This window comes from Typopeltis vanoorti, chromosome 5 (assembly GCF_054136105.1).
Source record: "Typopeltis vanoorti isolate ZY-2024b chromosome 5, IOZ_Tvanoo_1.0, whole genome shotgun sequence".
NCBI lineage: Eukaryota > Metazoa > Arthropoda > Arachnida > Uropygi > Thelyphonidae > Typopeltis > Typopeltis vanoorti.
Window position 1 is genome coordinate 81,478,962 of NC_143553.1, and position 18,897 is coordinate 81,497,858.

Sequence of the window (18,897 nt, forward strand, 5' to 3'; positions counted from 1 at the left end):
CAAGAGGAATTGAATATTTAGATATGGGGAGAACGAGAGGCCATCTCTGGAAGCTGTATAAGATGGGTGTGAGCAAGGGGACAAGGAGTAGATTTAGATTTTTTTGCATGGAGAGTGGTGGGTGATTGGAATGTATTTCCTGAAAATGTGTTCAGTGCAGAGACAGTGAGTGCATTTAAGTCAAGTAAATGAGCTGTGCATGTGAGAGTGTGACCTCCCAAAATGAGTCTTTTTACTCCATGGAGGTCTGTTGATAATAATAATAGTAATAAAAACTAAACATAATTTTAAAAGGCCAAATAGAATAAGTAGATAGATTTATTGATCTGGAAAGTCTAATCACTTGTAATGGAAAATGGGAACGAGAAATAAAAAGAATACAAATAGCCAGTACAGTTTTTCTTCATATGTACAAAATACTAACAGAAAAATTAATATAAATACATGATTGCAACTGCTAACTTGTTCTATGTTGGAAGTTTTTCCCTTGGTTATACTATAAATTAATGATGTCAAGCAATTATATTCTTGCTTTAATCTGATATCCAAGTGTAAGCAAACAAAATTTGTGCCTGAAGTAATTTCAGGACTGGGAAACTCGTATTGAGAGTAATGACTTCACATCACTTGCCTTAGTATCCCATAATGCAAAGCACATATCCCTACGGCATGTATAATGCTATGCATTATACGAAGGATCACTATCCAGACTGTTTTTTTTTTTTTTGAGGTATGTTTAAGTGCAGGTATACTTCTCCAAAAACTCATGTGATCTCTCAGCTCGCCCAGTAGTGAGTGACCCAAAGGAGCATTTAACTCAGTGGTAGTTCCACTCAGTGACAGCTCACCCCCACCAACAAGAAGAACCATCAGTGGTGGCACTGCCCAATAGCAGGCTCACCCCACCACTGAGCACAGCTGCTCAGGGAAAGCAACCACTTCAGCACAAAAGTATATCAGTGGATGCCAGACCCAGAAGTAATACCAAGGTTGAAGTAATGCAGAAGTCATATTTCTATATATGAGTAGCCAACAGGTGTCTTACCTTATTACTAAAATACTCTGGATTAGAGATAGAGTTGGAAGATTTTCCACTTGGTTATACTATAAATTAAAGATGCTAAGAAATTATATTATTTTTTAATTATAAAGTTTGCACCTGAAGTAATTTCAGGACTGGGCAACTTCTATATATGGAAGCTAATGACTTCATAATAATGCATAGCATTATACATGTCCATAATGATATGTGCTTTGCATTGTGGGATACTAAGGCAAGTGATGTGAAGTTATTGCCTTCTATATATACGACGACTTGCCCAGGCCTCAAATTACTTCAGGTTCAAACTTTGTTTACACTTGGATAAAGAATTATGCCAAGAATATAATTTCTTAGCATTTTTAATTTATAACTTATTCTATCTATTCATTGTTAATATAGTGAACAAGCAGAGATGTGCACTGTTAACAAATGAGTGGAAAAAGAGACTGAGGACTCTAGATATATGGTTAGTAAAGAAGAATGATGGATGATCAGTTGAATAGAAAAAGTGGTATAAATCTATAAGTACCTGAAAGAGTCAAAAAAAAAAAAAAAAAAAAAAAAAAGAAGAAGCTTACTGAATGAAATTGTAAGTAGTAAATTAAATTCTTGGTGCATGTATTATGAGAAAAAGTTAGAACTACAAGAAGAAAAAAAGATGATCTAGACATCATTATATAGACATAGAGCACTGCTCAGGCACAGTATTGTCCATTTCTTTACAGATATATATATATATATGATGATGATAATGAGAAATTATCCATGGTTGCCAACTTCCGTGTCAAGATCACTTGATTGAGCTACAGAAATATGCTAAATATCTGTGCTTATTAATATGATAAATAAGAAGTGATTATGTCATTGTTTCTATATATTTTATTTATTTATTCATTTTCTTAAATATATGAATAATAGAAATTCTTACTTCCAGGGAGTTTTAGGACTATATAAAGGCATGGCAGCACCATTGGCAGGGGTATCTCCAATGTTTGCTGTCTGTTTTTTTGGTTTTGGAGTGGGTAAACGTCTTCAGCAGAAAACTCCAGACGAGGAGCTGACGTAAGTTTAAACTAAATACAGTATTTATTTACATAGTAAAAGGGTCATTATAAAATGGCCATTTCATATAAAAAAAAACAAACTTTGATTTAAGCATAGAAATAAATGCAAGGTATTTTAAAGGTCCAACTACTTATTTTTGATAAAATCAAAAATTACTGGAATATATATAGATGATTGTTTGGAATATATTTTACTTTTAATTATGCTTAATTTAATGACACTTTACTACCTGATAAAAACTCTTTGGATGATTTTTATATATATGTGTGTGTGTGTGTGTTTACTCACAATGATTGAAGTAAACCACCTCATGAATATCTGATCTGTTTTATGCGTCTAATACACAAAATAGCCACAAAACCTAATAGTATTTTAATGGTTGGGGGGGGGGGGGGCAAGAGACTAAGAAAAAAATCTGCCGATGTCTTTCTTGGAAGAACAATGTTGTAGTCTCTTGGGAAGACAAAGTAAGAGAAACTGTTCCAAATTACAGAATGAAAGAGGAGGAGAAACGGTGAGTTCAGTAAGTTTTTAAGATATCATCATCATCATCATCAAATTCCTGCCATGTACCCTCAAGGGGTGTACAGGATATGACACAAAAAAGTTTTTAAGATATCATCATCATCATCATCAAAATCCTGCCATGTACCCTCAAGGGGTGTACAGGATATGACAGTACTACATGAAAAAATTACATCATTACTAACTTCCTATCTACAATTTTCCTCCAAATCAGTCTGTTACTTGTCAAGACTCCAACATTATCAGATCTTATATTTCTATCGTCTAAGGCACTTTGTACCGTATCAATCCACCTATATCTTGGTCTTCCTCTGGGTCGTTTTCCTGCCAACCTGGCAGAGAACACTTGTTTTGCTAATCTTTCCTCTCCCATTCTATTTAAGTGACCATACCATCTGAGATTAGCTCTGCTAACGCATTCCTGGATGCTGACAATGTCAAGTTCTTTCCTAATATCCTCATTTTTAATATGATATTGCCATTGATGCCATCTGTTCACGCGTCTAATTTTTCTCAGGACTCTCATATCTGCGGTCTCTAGTCTTTGGTCAAGTGTTTTACTTCTGACCCAGCTCTCAGATCCATAAGTTAAAATTGGTTTGAACACAGTCTTGTATACAGCTAATTTAGTGTTCCGACTAATTTCTTTCTTATTCCATATGAATTTATTCAATTGACTTCCCACGATACCAGCTTTGCTGATTCTGTTGTCTATTTCTATATTTAATTTACCATCTTCAGTAAAAATTGTGCCTAAGTAGCTGAAATGTTTTACTTGTTCCACAGGTTCTCCATTCACAACACAGTTGACATTTTCAATGATTCTGCCTATTTTCATTGTCTTTGTCTTTTTATTGCTGACCTTCATACCATATCTATTACAACAGCTATTCAATTTAGTCAGAGAATCTTGCAGACTTGTAGCGGATTTATTTAGAAGTATAACATCATCCGCATAAAGCAAAGAGCTGACATTAACATCTCCAATTTTGATATCAGGTTTAATACCACATTCCTTCATAATGTGATCCATATAGATAATGAATAACAGAGGGGATAATGTACATCCTTGTCTCACACCAGATTTAACATTAAACCATCTTCCTGTACTTCCTTCAATTCTAACTGCTGACTCACAACTCAAATAAAGACTAAGTATTGCTTGATATAATGCCCCATTGACACCATATAACTGCAGCGTATTGAATAGCTTCTCTCTTGGCACCTTGTCATATGCCTTTTCCAAATCGACAAAACTTAAATACAGATCTTTGTTATATTCCCATGCTTTCTCGACTATTTGTCGTAAAGTGAAGATCTGATCCTGACAGCCTCTATTTGGCCTGAATCCAGCTTGTTCTTCACCAAGCTTTTCTTCCACAATTCTTCTCAACCGTTTCTCAAGTATACTTGCATAGATCTTGCCAGGAACACTCAGTAGGGAAATACCTCTGTAATTCTCACATTCAGTTTTATTTCCCTTTTTATATATGGGTACTATGAGAGCTCTACTCCAATCATCGGGAATTCGTCCCTCTGTCCAGGCTTTCTGAACTATGCAGTGCAGCCACTGTAAGACTCTTATACCACCATACTTCAGCATTTCTGGTCGAATATCATCTACTCCTGCTGCTTTTCCACATTTCAAGCCTTTGATGGCTTTTTCTACTTCAAGTATGGATATGTATTCCTGACTGCATGCCTGGTCAGTGTTTTTTATCACTGTGCTGTCATCACTGCTTGTTTCATTTAGCAGCTTTTCAAAGTAATTACTCCATACTTCAAGGATATCTTTTTCTCCTGTTTTCATTTCACCTTTATCATCTCTAATTCCTTTTATAGCACTCTTTCCTCCATTCCTAAGCTTCTTCAACAACCTCCAGAATATTTTGCAACCTTCTTGATATTTATTTTCTATATTCTTGCCAAAATCCTCCCATGACTTTTGTTTAGCTAGTTTTACACACTGTTTAGCTTTCTTACATTTGTCTCTGTATTCTGTAAGATAAAAGCTGACTTATTTGCCAGGAACTTTTGATATGCTTTCTTCTTTTCCTTCACTGCCTCTTTAACTTCCTGTGTCCACCAGGGAGTTCTGATTTTTTTATCCTTACAGACAACCTCACCACATGCCTCTCTGGCAGAATCAATCAATGTTTTCTTCAGAGTTTGCCACTGAATCTCCAAGGTTTGATTCCTGTTCTCAAACTCTTTCATTTTTTCTTCAATAATCTTTGTGTATTTTAGCCTACAGTTCACATCTGAGAGCTGCTCAACTTTTATTCGCTTTAAAACTTTCTTACATGTTATTCTTTTCAATGTGAAATTCAATTTTATCCTGCTCAAGACTAAATAGTGATCACTTCCAATTTCAAATCCTCTGTACACTCTGGTGTCCTGCACCAGGGAGAAAACATCACTATCAACAATAACATAGTCAATGAGACTTTTCTTATTCCTAGCCTCTTCTCTCCATGTGAATTTGTGCACATTTTTATGTTGGAACATGGTGTTAGTAATAACCAGTCCATGTCCTGAGCAGAAATCCAACAGATATTTGCCATTATTATTAGCTTTGCTCTTTTCTCCAAATTTTCCCCAAATATTTTTGTATGTCTCACAATCATTTCCTACTCTGCTATTTAGATACCCAACAAGGACCAACTTTTCATTTTTCATTGTGTCAGTTGCTTTTTCTAAAGCCTCAAAAAATTCCTCCACTTCTACCTTAGTAGAACCTTCTGTGGGACCATAGGCACAAATAAGTCTCATTGTCCAGTTCCCCATTCTCATATTTGCCCACATTACTCTACTTGAGACTGACTGCCATTCAAGAAGATTAACCTCGTATTTTGTGTTGAATACTATGGCTACTCCTTCTTTTCCTTGATTGTCATTGCCTGAATATAACATTTTGTATTTATTGCTCAGAAAGAGCTCACCAGTTTTGGTCTTTTTTGTTTCAGTCACCCCTATTATGTCGATCTGGTACTTATCTAATTCCTCAGCTAGCTCCATTTCTTTGCCATTCAGGCTTCTTACGTTGATAGTACCGATCTTTAACTCTGGTGATGTTGAGTTGGGGTTTGTTTTCAGATTTGTTCCAGTAGCTGACTTTTCGCTGTTCGCCCTGGTTCCCTGGCGAAAACAACGGGGGGGCCTTGTTTAACCGGGCGACGCCCCAGCCGGCATGAAATTTTCTCATGTTGTACCATCATTCTATATTTTGGTTAACCAGTAAGAATACAGTTTGGTCGGCTAAATCCCAAATTGCCAGCCCATCCTCGTCTGTTCAGTATCTAAGTAGATACCCAACAGGGTGCACCACGAGAAGGTGAGGATTGGACATTAGGTCAGAAGCCCTGGTCGGTTCTCCGCATTCCTTTAAAGGCTATGTGGAGGTCTCCTCTCAGTTATACAGCTTTGACCCTTAAGCACCCCGATATTATTATTATTATTATTATTATTATTATTATTATTATTATTATTATTATTATTATTATTATCTGAGACCTCCAGGGAGGCTGTAAATTACCCAACCCAGCTATCATACCTTCCCTCAAATTCATTTACACTAGATGCACTCACTACCCCTAAGGGCAAATTATTCCACTCACTCACTGCTCTCTGAGCAACATCTATTAAATGGATGTTGCCCATGTTTTTACACTTATGGAAGAATGCAGAGGAATAATGGCCTTTTTTTCATAACATAAGGAAGAAACAAAACACCATGAGAGTGATTGGATTGAATTTGTGTGAGATAGAGGTTATCGATTAGCATCAAGTACTGTTGGAGAGGTTTTAAATGCATCATCCCAAATGTGTGAGAAGCATTCAAGATTAACCAAATTTGATATTTATACAGTGTTAGCAGCTGTAGTGAGAAGTAGTCTTGAGAAGAAAAGTACAGCCTAGTTTTTAAGGGTCTGAAGAAGCTATGGCTGATAAGGATTTGTGTCAGGAAAGGCTGGCATAATCAGCCCATGAAAAAGAAATCTTATTCTGTTTGAATATTCATGACTTATTTTTCACGGTATTAACAACACCACAAACACTTTTATCAACAAAGATGTTTTATTAACGCTTATATTTCGCTGATTTTCAACTCAGCATCATTAGAGCACAACCCACATGTAAACGCGACAGTGAGTGAGTGAAACAATACAATTGCAAAAGACAAAAGATCTAAAGTCCTATTTTTTGGTGCCCTCTAACGGGAAAAAAAACAAAAAAAAAAACAGCAGCTATCCAGGAGTTTTTCTTAGGATAACCGTCTCCCAAATTTTTGGCAAATTAATGCAACCATATTTGTTAAGGTTGGGAGAATTCTTCAAAGCCTTTGCTGACTCAAAAAATAATCTTTCAGATCTATAACGACTCCTAAATAGCACATTCGTTTTAGAGGGCGCCAAAAAATAGGACTTTAGATCTTTTGTCTTTTGCAATTATATTGTTTCACTCACTCACTGTCGCGTTTACATGTGTGTTGTGCTCTGTTGATGCTGAGTTGAAAATCAGTGAAATATAAGCGTTAATAAAATATCTTTGTTGATAAAAGTGTTTGTGGTGTTGTTAATACCGTGAAAAATAAGTCATGAATAACCATCAACACCTAAGCTTATCTGTTAGATTAATGATTCTGTTTGAATATTTTGATATTATCAAGAGTAAGGGGGGGGATCAACTCACTAAGAATGTCATGGAGAACACAGTTTAAAGTATTATTATGGAATTTGGCTAATGATTGTACAGTGATCAGCATAACTGTGGATAGGATTTGAAATCAGTAAATGAAGGTCAGTTACATATAGGAGGAAGAAAGTGGATGAAAGTACAGAGCCTTGGGGATACTAACTCAAGCAGTGCTGGGGAAAGCTGAGGAAAGAAAGCCATCACGTATGTGTAGTGAACCAAACTACCAGAAAGGAAGCAGGCAATTTAATAAGGCAATTCAGTTCAATTCAGAAAGATAGAAGGTACACCATAAAATGATAGTTTGCAGAGCAGGTCTCTATGCTAGATCTATCAGGTGCCCTATAAATATCAAGAACAACCACTTTGAGTTTCTTCAAACCTAATCATGGCTATGAAATTGGCTGTGGATCAAGAGTGGTGAGTCTGTATTACTGGTCACTGATTAGTTGGTGGACCTACAAATGAAGTTGTCTGGTTGATCATCATCATATTTGTGAGAAATGAAGTAAGAGCAGTTAGATTATAAATTGTTATCACCCTTTATCACCTTTTTGGAAAGGACTGAATTTCCATATTGCAGGAAATGTGGTGGTGTCTAAGCTATTCACAATTTTTCTGATTTTTTCTCTTATGAAACATTTGAGGTGGTGGTGGGGGGATATGAATGAGCTGTTCTTGGCTAAGTTTCAGTTGGCTAATTGTCATCAATTGTAGGCATTGGAAGAGAAGATATTGCCTGCAGGTCAGCCTTGTTTTTGAGTGATGTTTACAATAGCAGTACCATCTGGATGTGAGAGAAGCAGAAATATGTATGGCCAAAAATTACGCCCAATGTTCTGTGCAAGGGAACAGAAAGCTTGTTTTCTGCATTTGGTCTTTTCGTGATCAGATTCAGATATAATGATGGATTTTTTGCTGAATTTGCATGTTGTATTATAGGTTAGTGTGAAGCTGGAGTTTTGTTCTTAATCCATTGCAATGTGTTGAATGTTTTTCTCAGACTGCCTTGATACTAATGATGCTAGAGTCAGTTCACACCAATTCATAAGAACTTGTCTTTTGAATTTGTGATGATTCATTGAAAACTTCAGATTTTTGAAGGTTCACTGAATTACTGAAAAAATGTTAATTGTTATGCACTGACTGGCCACTTGTACTCTGTTCTTATAATTTGTGCTTTTACCAACTGGGCAATCCAAAGTTAGATTTGCTATCCCATTGTTGAGATATTAAGTTTATACATTCTTGGTACACATGAAAACCAAGGGCTAAGATAGTGGCCAGGAGTTTTGGGTGGAATGGGGGATAAAAGCCTTCATTCATGTAAGAATTCTTTCGTTATTTGGTTTTGGCTGATGTTTAGATGAAGTAATCATCTAAAGAAAAGGAAGAACAGATGTCATCCAAAGGATGTGAGTTGAAATGCTGAATGAAGGGTGTTCTGTAATAAAGGAGACTTAGATGAGGTTATGGTCTGAATTATCAAGAGGAGATCTGACACTTGCAGTGTACTTGGAAGGAGAGCTAGTCAGTGGTGACCAGCAAAAATTTTAAATGGGGGTGCTGCATATACAAAATAAGAAAAATAATTCATTTATTCCTAATCAGTAACCAATTTATTAATAAATAAATTTACATATTAAAAAAATTGCTTTATTAAAAATATTTCACCCTCACCACGAACACACACCAATAAGTTTCGTATACAAATAACACGCGCAAGCATACAATTTATCTGTAGCAACACTGCTCCATGAGCAGTGTCTGATTCACTTGTTACGTGCAGTGACAAATGCAAACAAATATCGGCAAGTCTAGCTGCAATTGGCCGAACGTGATAATTTCGATACTGCATTAGATTGCAGTGCATTTGTTTTGTGTAACGATAATTGAGAAAATATAATTCTTTTCATATTTTCAACAGTGACGCTCATCATAATTCAGTCTTGTATCTATAATAAATAAATAATTATATGTTATTTTAACAGAATAAAATAAGATTTACCAAAAATATTTCACCCTCACCACAAACACACAATAATAAAAGTTTCGTATACAGAAATAATGTACACAAGCATACAATTTATCTGTAACGGCACTACTCCACGAGCAGTGTCGGATTCACTTATGTGCGGTGACAGGTGCAAACTAATATCAGCGAGTCTAGCTGTTGTTAGGATTGTTATTATTTATAAACACAAATAAAATTTAATTTTTTCATTTTTTTCCTTGGGGACGTTGCAGTGTCACAGTACTTATGTACAAGCCACACTGGAGCTAGTTAAGAAATGGTTAAGAGTGTTAGCAGGATGATAAGGGTTATCTGACATGTGATGGAATATCTATGTTAAGCCACTGTTGATGGTAGATTTCTTGGCATCCCTACTAGATTGATCAGGAGGATTGGAGAAGGGAAGTGAGTTTGAATAGTGGATGTTGAAGTCCTCAAGGTAGATGATCTCACTTTTTGAGTATTTCAGTTGCAGAAACTTTAGAAATAGGTTATCAAAGGATTCAGAGTGGTTATCAGAATTTAGAGAGATAGAGACATTGAATGAAACAAAGGTTGATATGGAAATTTTTGTGATGTGCAGTAAAATTGAATTTAAATATTGTCCTTCATTGTTGTTGGGGAGAAAGAGTTAGAGTAGTGGCATGCAATTGGAGATGAGAGATTCATGAATACTGAGGAGTCCAGTCTCTTCTCCATGGCCTCAACAGTTCTTTCCTGCATGTCACCATATTTGGACTTTCTGTCTTTACGCACAGTCTAGTCAAGTGCCAGTAGGATTAGAATATACAATAGCTGGTCTTTGTATTCATTACTGTGGAACTGTTTTACTGCTGTATCCTTACATGAGAGGAGAGTCTCTATTCCTACAGTGTTTTTGGCATATCCTTGAAGAGTTACTTGCATTATGGAAGAATGGAAAACAAACTAGAGCCTTGCTTTGAAGATCAAACATGGCAGCAAAAACCACTTTAGGCCTCTAAGCAGAAATCGTAGTGTTTCCCTGGTGGTCATCTATCACCTAGAGACCTAGTTAGTGTTTGCATCTTCCCTCCAACTAGGGAAGATGCAAACATTTATGTTTTAGATGTTAAATGTAATATTAATTTGCGATTGTAAGTTTCTGTGGTTTAGCAGTTCTGTGGGAAGTTTTCAATATTGAGACCACATTATGATGTAAATAAAGAGTTTAATAAAAAATAAGCAATCAAACCCCAACAAGTTTTATAAGTCATAAGATATCATCAGGGGTACTGGTATAGAAAAGTTTTGCAAAACAAAAGCCCATTAACAGTTAATTGCACATTGGATGTTTTGATAACTTCACAACTGTTACATATAATTGATAAATCAGAATACAAATGGTAAATTCATTACTGTATGCACGTTGGAACATTGCTAGTTGTTGCTATCATGTTCTGTGGTATCATGCATGTTATATCCTAGATCCATGGCAGTTAAATTTTTCATGAAAGCAGATCATACTCGTTGTAAAATTAATCCTTGAGTTTTATTGCATTATGTAGGAATCCTAAGCATTTGCAAGGCTTCTTTAAATTTTCTTGTAAAACAGTTACGACCAGTATATGACATTTTTGTTTGTTGCCAAAGTATTTGATGGCCTGTAAGTAGTTGTGTGAGATGCCATGCCTAATTTATACTCTCTTCTTTTTTCGACATCTTTTGTGTTCAGATATGTGAATCTCTCCCAACCTTCCTGTCTGGCCTACATAACAAATGCCATGAGAGCAATGAATCTCATAAATGCCTGGTTTTTTCCAGAAATTTTTGTATCCAGAAATGACATAGTGGATGTACTTGTAAATCTTTTCCCACCAGACACTGTAGGACTATTCGAAACTGTATGGAAAACACTTTCTTTTTCATATTTCAAGACAATTATTGGGAACAAAAAGAAGGGTTTGCCCTGGGTTCCCCTTTCTCCAACCTGTTTATGGCAAATTTCGAAACTAATGTGTTAAAAAACTGTCAGAAGAAACTAAATATGGTTATTGTGTTACATTGATATTTTCGTTATTTGATCAGGAATGGATAGAACTCTGAAGAAGTCATTGACTGATTCAGCTAGGGAGGTATGTGATGAAGTTGTCTGCAAGGAAAGAAAAATAAGAACACTATAGTGGACACAAGAAGTTAAAGAAGCAGTCCTGCAGATGCCCTAAAAGAATACAGAGAAAAATGTAAAAGAGCTAAGCTGTGTGTAAAAGTAGCTAAACAAAACTCATGGAAAGACTTTGGTAAGAATATAGAAAATAAATATCAAGAAGGTGGCAAAATGTTCTGGAGGCTATTGAAGAAGCTTAGAAATTCAGGAAAGAGTACTGTAAAAGGAATCAAAGATGATAAAGGTAACATGAAAACTAAAGATAAGAATATCCTGGATGTCTGGAGTAATTAAAAAAAAGAAGATAAAAGAAATTTTTCTTAGAAAATAACATGTTTTGTAAAATGTCTTCCAAAATTCAAGTACTTGCTTATTTTACTATATTTATAATCAGTAAGAAAATTTGTTAAAACATAAATACTTATAAAAACTTAATTTCTCTTGAGTGTGTCAGAAGAGACATTCCCTATTACTTTGCACTACTACCATGATGTATGAGTGGAACTCATCATCATCAAATTCCTGCCATGTACCTTCAAGGGGTGTACAGGATATGATAGTACTACATGAAAAAAAAAAATACATCATTACTAACTTCCTATCTACAATTTTCCTCCAAATCAGTCTGTTACTTGTCAAGACTCCAACATTATCAGATCTTATATTTCTATCGTCTAAGGCACTTTGTACCGTATCAATCCACCTATATCTTGGTCTTCCTCTGGGTTGTTTTGCTGCCAACCTGGCAGAGAACACTTGTTTTGCTAATCTTTCTTCACCCATTCTGTTTAAGTGACCATACCACTTGAGATTAGCTCTGCTAACGCATTCCTGGATGCTGACAATGTCCAGTTCTTTCCTAATATCCTCTTTAATATGACATTGCCATTGATGCCATCTGTTCACGCCTATAATCTTTCTCAGCACTCTCATATTTGCGGTCTCTAGTCTTTGGTCAAGTGTTTTACTTCTGACCCAGCTCTCAGATCCATAAGTTAAAACTGGTTTGAACACTGTCTTGTATACAGCTAATTTAGTGTTCCGACTAATTTCTCTCTCATTCCATATGAATTTATTCAATTGACTTCCCACCATACCAGCTTTGCTGATTCTGTTGTCTATTTCTATATTTAATTTACCATCTTCACTGAAAGTCGTGCCTAAGTAGCTGAAATGTTTTACTTGTTCCACAGGTTCTCCATTCACAACACAGTTGACATTTTCAATGATTCTGCCTATTTTCATAGTCTTTGTCTTTTTATTGCTGACCTTCGTACCATATCTATTACAACAGTTATTCAATTTAGTCAGAGAATCTTGCAGACTTGTAGCGGATTTATTTAGAAGTATAACATTATCCGCATAAAGCAAAGAGCTGACATTAACATCATCCAATTTTGATATCATGTTTAATACCACTTTCCTTCATAATGTGATCCATATAGATAACGAATAACAGAGGTGATAATGTACATCCTTGTCTCTCACCAGATTTAACATTAAACCATCTTCCTGTATTTCCTTCAATTCTAACTGTTGACTTACAACTCAAATAAAGACTAAGTATTGCTCAATGTAATGCCCCATTGACACCATATAACCGTGGCATATTGAATAGCTTCTCTCTTGGCACCTTGTCATATGCCTTTTCCAAATCAACAAAACTTAAATACAGACCTTTGTTATATTCCCATGCTTTCTCAGTTATATGTCGTAAAGTGACGATCTGATTCTGACAGCCTCTATTTGGCCAGAAGCCAGCTTGTTCTTCAACAAGCTTTTGTTTCACAATTTTTCTCAACCGTTTCTCAAGTATATTTGCATAGATCTTGCCAGGAACACTCAGTAGGGAAATACCTCTGTAATTCTCGCATTCAGTTTTATTTCCCTTTTTATATATGGATACTATGAGAGCTCTACTCCAATCATTGGGAATTCGTCCCTCCGTCCAGGCGTTCTGAACTATGTAGTGCAGCCACTGTAAGACTTTTATAGCACCACACTTCACCATTTCTGGTCGAATATCATCTACTCCTGCTGCCTTTCCACATTTCAAGTCTTTGATGACTTTTTCTACTTCAAGTATGGATATGTATTCCTGACTGTATGCCTGGTCAGTGTTTTTTTACCACTGTGCTGCCATCACTGCTTGTTTCATTTAGCAGTTTTTCAAAGTAATTACTCCATACTTCAAGGATATCTTTTCCTCCCGTTTTCATGTCACCTTTATCATATCTAACTCCTTTTACAGCACTCTTTCCTCCATTCCTAAGCTTCTTCAACAACCTCGAGAATATTTTGCCACCTTCTTGATATTTATTTTCTATATTCTTGCCAAAGTCCTCCTATGGCTTTTGTTTAGCTAGTTTTACACAGTGTTTAGCATTCTTGCATTTGTCTTTGTATTCTCTAAGAGCACAAGCCGACTTATTTGCCAGGAACTTTTGATATGCTTTCTTCTTTTCCTTCACTGCCTCTTTAACTTCCTGTGTTCACAATGGAGTTTTAATTTTTCTATCCTTGCAGACAACTTCATCATATGCCTCTCTAGCTGAATCAATCAGGGCTTTCTTCAAGGCTTGCCACTGAATCTCCAAGGTTTGATTCCTGTTCTCAAACCCTTTCATTTTTTCTTCATTTTTTTGCATGATGGTATTCTCTCCTGGAATTCCTTCATTTTCAGGAAGAAGTCCAAGAGAGAATGAATTTTTCTGTGACATTGTGATCATTGATCTGTTATATTAGAATAAGGTTAGAATAATATATTCATAATTAAAGGTAAAAATTAGATACAAATATTTTGGTGTTTCTTAAGACACTATGAACAAAGGAATTATTATTACTTACAGCATCTCCATGGAGTCTGGAGACTATCACAGGAGTCACAAATCAACCATCATTCGCACAAATCCTATCATGCCTCTTCTGCAATCTATTCGCCATTGGGAACTCGTAACAAATTCAGGCAATCCATTCCACTCGCCAGTCTCCGTGCAAAACATTTGGTCTGCACACCCTTACTAACCACATTCTTACACAACTTCTGGATGGCCTCTAATTCTCTGACTATTTGACATATATTACAAAATTTCACTTGCGTGAATTTTATAAAAACCCCTTTGATATCTTAAAAGTTTTTTCTATCATGTTCCCTCTTTTCCACGTATCAACTAAACTTTGTAACCCACAGACAGTGGTGAGTGAATGGAATGGATTGCCTTGCCTTCAACCTGTCTTCGTAGGAAGTGTTCCACAAACCTGTCACCATCTTGGTCACTTGTCTCTGATTCTTTTCGACCACCTCTTAGTCCCCAAGAAACTCTGCACAGTAGTCAAGAAGTGGTTGAATCATAGCAATATTAAGAGGAATAATAACTTCCTTATCTTTGCTTGTTAGCATGTTTTTCAACATTCAAGTAATTGGTTGAGTTATTTTACTAACTTTTGCAATAAGCCCTCTGAACTTTAACTTTGTCCACCATTATCCCCAAGTCCCTGCTGTCCAATCACAGATGCAAGAACATTGGCCTGGCACAATGCCAAGAAGAGTCAATTCATGTTGAAGTGGAGAAAGGAATAAAGTGATGTACGAATTTGTCACCAGCACATGAAATCACATACTTTGTATGTAAAATTTTCCAACCATTGTAAAAGCAAAATAGTTACCACTTTAAAAACTAGAATTTTAATAAAAGGAAAGCTAATTTTCCGACGTATAATAAGTTGAAGCCTGACTGACCTTCAGGCTTCAACTCCCTGAAGGTCAGTCACTCCACACACACACACACACACACACACACACCATTCATCCATCTCATTGATGGTCTATCCCTTCCTATTATCAGAATGGATTCGCCTTCTGCCATATGCACAACTGTTGAGGGGGCCTCACATCTGTGGTCAGACAGTAGCCTCATCAATTTCTTGCAAACCATTATTATCCATATGTTCACCAGGCATTCACAGATTCCATATGGTCACTCCAATGTTTGGTGATGTACTGCACCAGGCCTTGCCATCTGGTCCTGTTGTATGCTTTTCTGGAGGCTTCAACTCCCTGAAGGTCAGTCACTCCACACACACACCATCAATCCATCTCATTGATGGTCTATCCCTTCCTCATTTTTCCAGGAACTTTACCTTCTATTACTGTTCTGAGTCATACTTTCAATGTGTCCATAATATTTTAACTTTCTTCTGTCAATATCCTTAAGGAGCCCTAAAGTTCTACTGATCTTTTCTAACCCATTCATTTGTACCTTTCAGCATATGATATCCTCAACAGCCTTCTGTAACACCACATCTCCAAAGCAGCTATCCTTTTCTTATCTGACTTCTTTAGGTTCCTAGTCTCACATCCATAAATCGCTGTTGAAAAAACAACCACATCCAAAATACTCAATTTTTCATGTGGAGATAGATCCATCCCAGATTTTAGACAAGTCTCTGACTTATTTTAGCCATTCTTAATCTTCTGATGTCTTTTGAACAGCAATTCTTCACATTAATAATGGATCCCAGGTACTCAAACTTGCTGACTTCCTCAATTCTTTTTCCATTAAGATATACTTGTTTCTCAAGAGCTTCCCTGTTTGTATTTCGTTTGAGAACCATAATCTTTGTCTTGCTAGGATTGAGTTGAAGTTCTCTGTTATAACTGATCTCGTTAACTTTGTCAAGAATTTGTCCTAGTTCTTCTTTGTCCTCCAAACCAATATCATCAATATGATACACCATATGCAAACTTTTCAACCCAAAGCATAACCTTACATTTTGTAACATTAACACTTATTATCCTTTGCCCACAATCCAATTTATTTAAATCATCTTGCAGAATATCTACATCACCTTTATCAACTATTGCTCTCCCCAGTTTTGCATCATCAGCAAACAATGAATATCCCCTCTTAAATCTTTCCCTATGTTATTGATATACAAATTAAAAAGTAGTGGCCCTAGTACTGAACTCTGAAGTACTCCACTAGTCATAATCATTCTCCTAGACTCCACTCCACCATATACTACTCTGGTGTCTGTCTGTCAGCCATGCCCCTATCCATACTACTAGTCTCATATTCCCATTCTCTCCAGTTTTTATAAGTTTTCCATGTGGTATTCTGTCAAATGCCTTGGCAAAGTCAATCAGTATCCTGGTGTAACCATTACCTTTATCCAATTCTGCTATCACATTTATAAAATGTGAATAAGTTACTAAGAACAGGACCTACTCTTTACAAAGCCATGCTGCCCACTATAGAGTATCCACCTACTGTTGTAATTTACCTTCCACCAACTTTTCTAATACTTTAACAACTGCTCCTGATATATTAATTGGTCTGTAGTTTGCCATCTCTGTCTTGGAGCCACCTTTATGTTGTACTATCTTACCCTCTTTCTACTCCCTTGGAACCCTGCCAAAGCTGACTTAGATTTGAACAACTTTGTCAGAGGCAATGCCAATTCTCTTGCACATTCACATAGTACACAGGCTGATATGCCATTCAGTCCCACTGCTGTGTTCACATTCATTTTTTTTTAATATGCTGCACACCACCTGTTCATATACCTCAATGTTGATATGCATCTCTGTAAATCAGAAACTGTAAAATCACCACCTGGACGATACATCTTTGCAAAATGATCACTCAGCAGCTCAACTATTCTTTTTGGTACAGTCACTTTCCTATCATGAGCATTGTTTCAAGTCATTCTACCATAGTCATTTTCCTCTTGCTGCATAATAAAAAAACTCTTTTGGGTTAAATTGGGCCTGTTTGGCTAATTCTCTCTCATAGTCTGATTTGGCCTTCCTTACCATACTAGTCACACTTCTTACTTGTACTTTGTACTGCTCATGGGTATGCTGATCACTCTTTTCTTTATATTTCCTCCAAAATGTTTTTTTTTTCTTTCCTTTCTTTCCTTTTCAGCTCTTGCTTTATATTCCTACTCATCCACTTAATTCCAACTTGGTTTATCTTCCTGACCTTGGGTATGCAGTCTGATACTGCTACTCGCAAGCAATTTCTGACTACTTGTCATGCACTACTGACATTCTTTCCTTTTAGCTTCTCAAGCCATTGCACTGTTCCATGACTCCTTAATCTCTCATAATCACCAGCCTTGTAGTTGAACATAAACCCTTTCTTGACAGAGAACTCTATGTGTTTAGCTACTTTCCAGAACAAGACCACATGGTCACTTTCCCCCAATTGGAGGCAGAATGTCTACCTTGGTTATTGATATATCTTCTGATGCTGCTGTCAGATCCAACACTCTCAAACCCCTTGTCCCCTCTTTAAGATGTTGTTTCATATAATTATCTCTTAGCAACTGTATAAATCCCGTTTCCATCTTGCCATGCCCCATTTCCTCCCTCCAATCAACGTCCTCATATTAAAGTCTCCCATAATAGTTTGGCCTACACTCATTGTGCTGATTTGCCAATACATGGCATCTTTCTGTGAATCTCTTGGTCTATAGCAGCACCCAACAACATATTTTGAACTAAGAAGAACCATCTCCCTCAGACCTAATATCCTCTTTAACTTCTAATTTTATTGGTTGCAATTCTGCAAATACAATACCCTTTACATTCTATCCTTATAACTATATCATTTTTAGTCAACTAGGTCTCACTGTTGTCTATAATTTTTGGCCAAGTTGAGCTTACCAATGCCAAAAACTCCTCGCCCTTATTCTTGATACTTCTTGCATTCACGTACATGCATTTCAACTTCCTTTTGTACCCATAGTTGATTGATTGATTGATCTCATCCATCCCTTTAGGATGGGTAGAGTCCCCTAATGAGGGGTTCATGATGAAATTAATACGGTTGGTTCGTCACTCCTTGCTGCATCCCTTAAGGGTAGTGTTCGTGACTGTAATCTGTGTGCGTGTGTGTTCATGGGGCTGGTTTGCCTGCTTGCAGGATAAAAAAAACTCAGATAAGCTGGCGGAAAAAACCCTGCTGTCCACACCTAGGATCGGCTGACTTGGCTATGGCTGAGGAAAATCCTTGAGCTCCTCACGTTCGTAATGTCATTACGAACCCATTTAAATTGGAGACCTGTGAAATCCCATTCGGCATTCCATAATCATTGTACCCATGCTTGTTTATCACAGGCATGGTCAGACACATGCTTGATTTTATCTTTCTTGATATCTGTAGTTTCTCTGGTTTTGCACTATTACAACAACACTTTCTCCAAACATCTAACTCCAAAATCATTTAAATCTAGTCCTTCAGGCATATAGAAGTCCTTTTGTGCATTAAATTCACTCCATACATCAATAAGCTGCACACCATTCTTCCTGCACTGCACAATCTTATTGGCAATTATGGCTCTTCTTCTCAGTTCTGTCCTATCCTATCATACCGAGGCAGCAGACTCACAATCTTTACTTTTGAATAATTGAAAATTCAAAAA

General features: G+C 36.5%; 1 protein-coding gene across 1 annotated transcript in view; it reads left to right on the plus strand.

The window, feature by feature from the left end:
- colt (carnitine/acylcarnitine carrier protein colt, mitochondrial) overlaps positions 1-18,897 on the plus strand; it is a 201,735-nt gene that overhangs the window by 36,668 nt on the left and 146,170 nt on the right. The window contains exon 3 of the mRNA XM_090393217.1: positions 1,977-2,104. Within this exon, the coding sequence (XP_090249343.1) occupies positions 1,977-2,104 (128 nt within the window). The remainder of the gene's footprint in view (positions 1-1,976; positions 2,105-18,897) is intronic.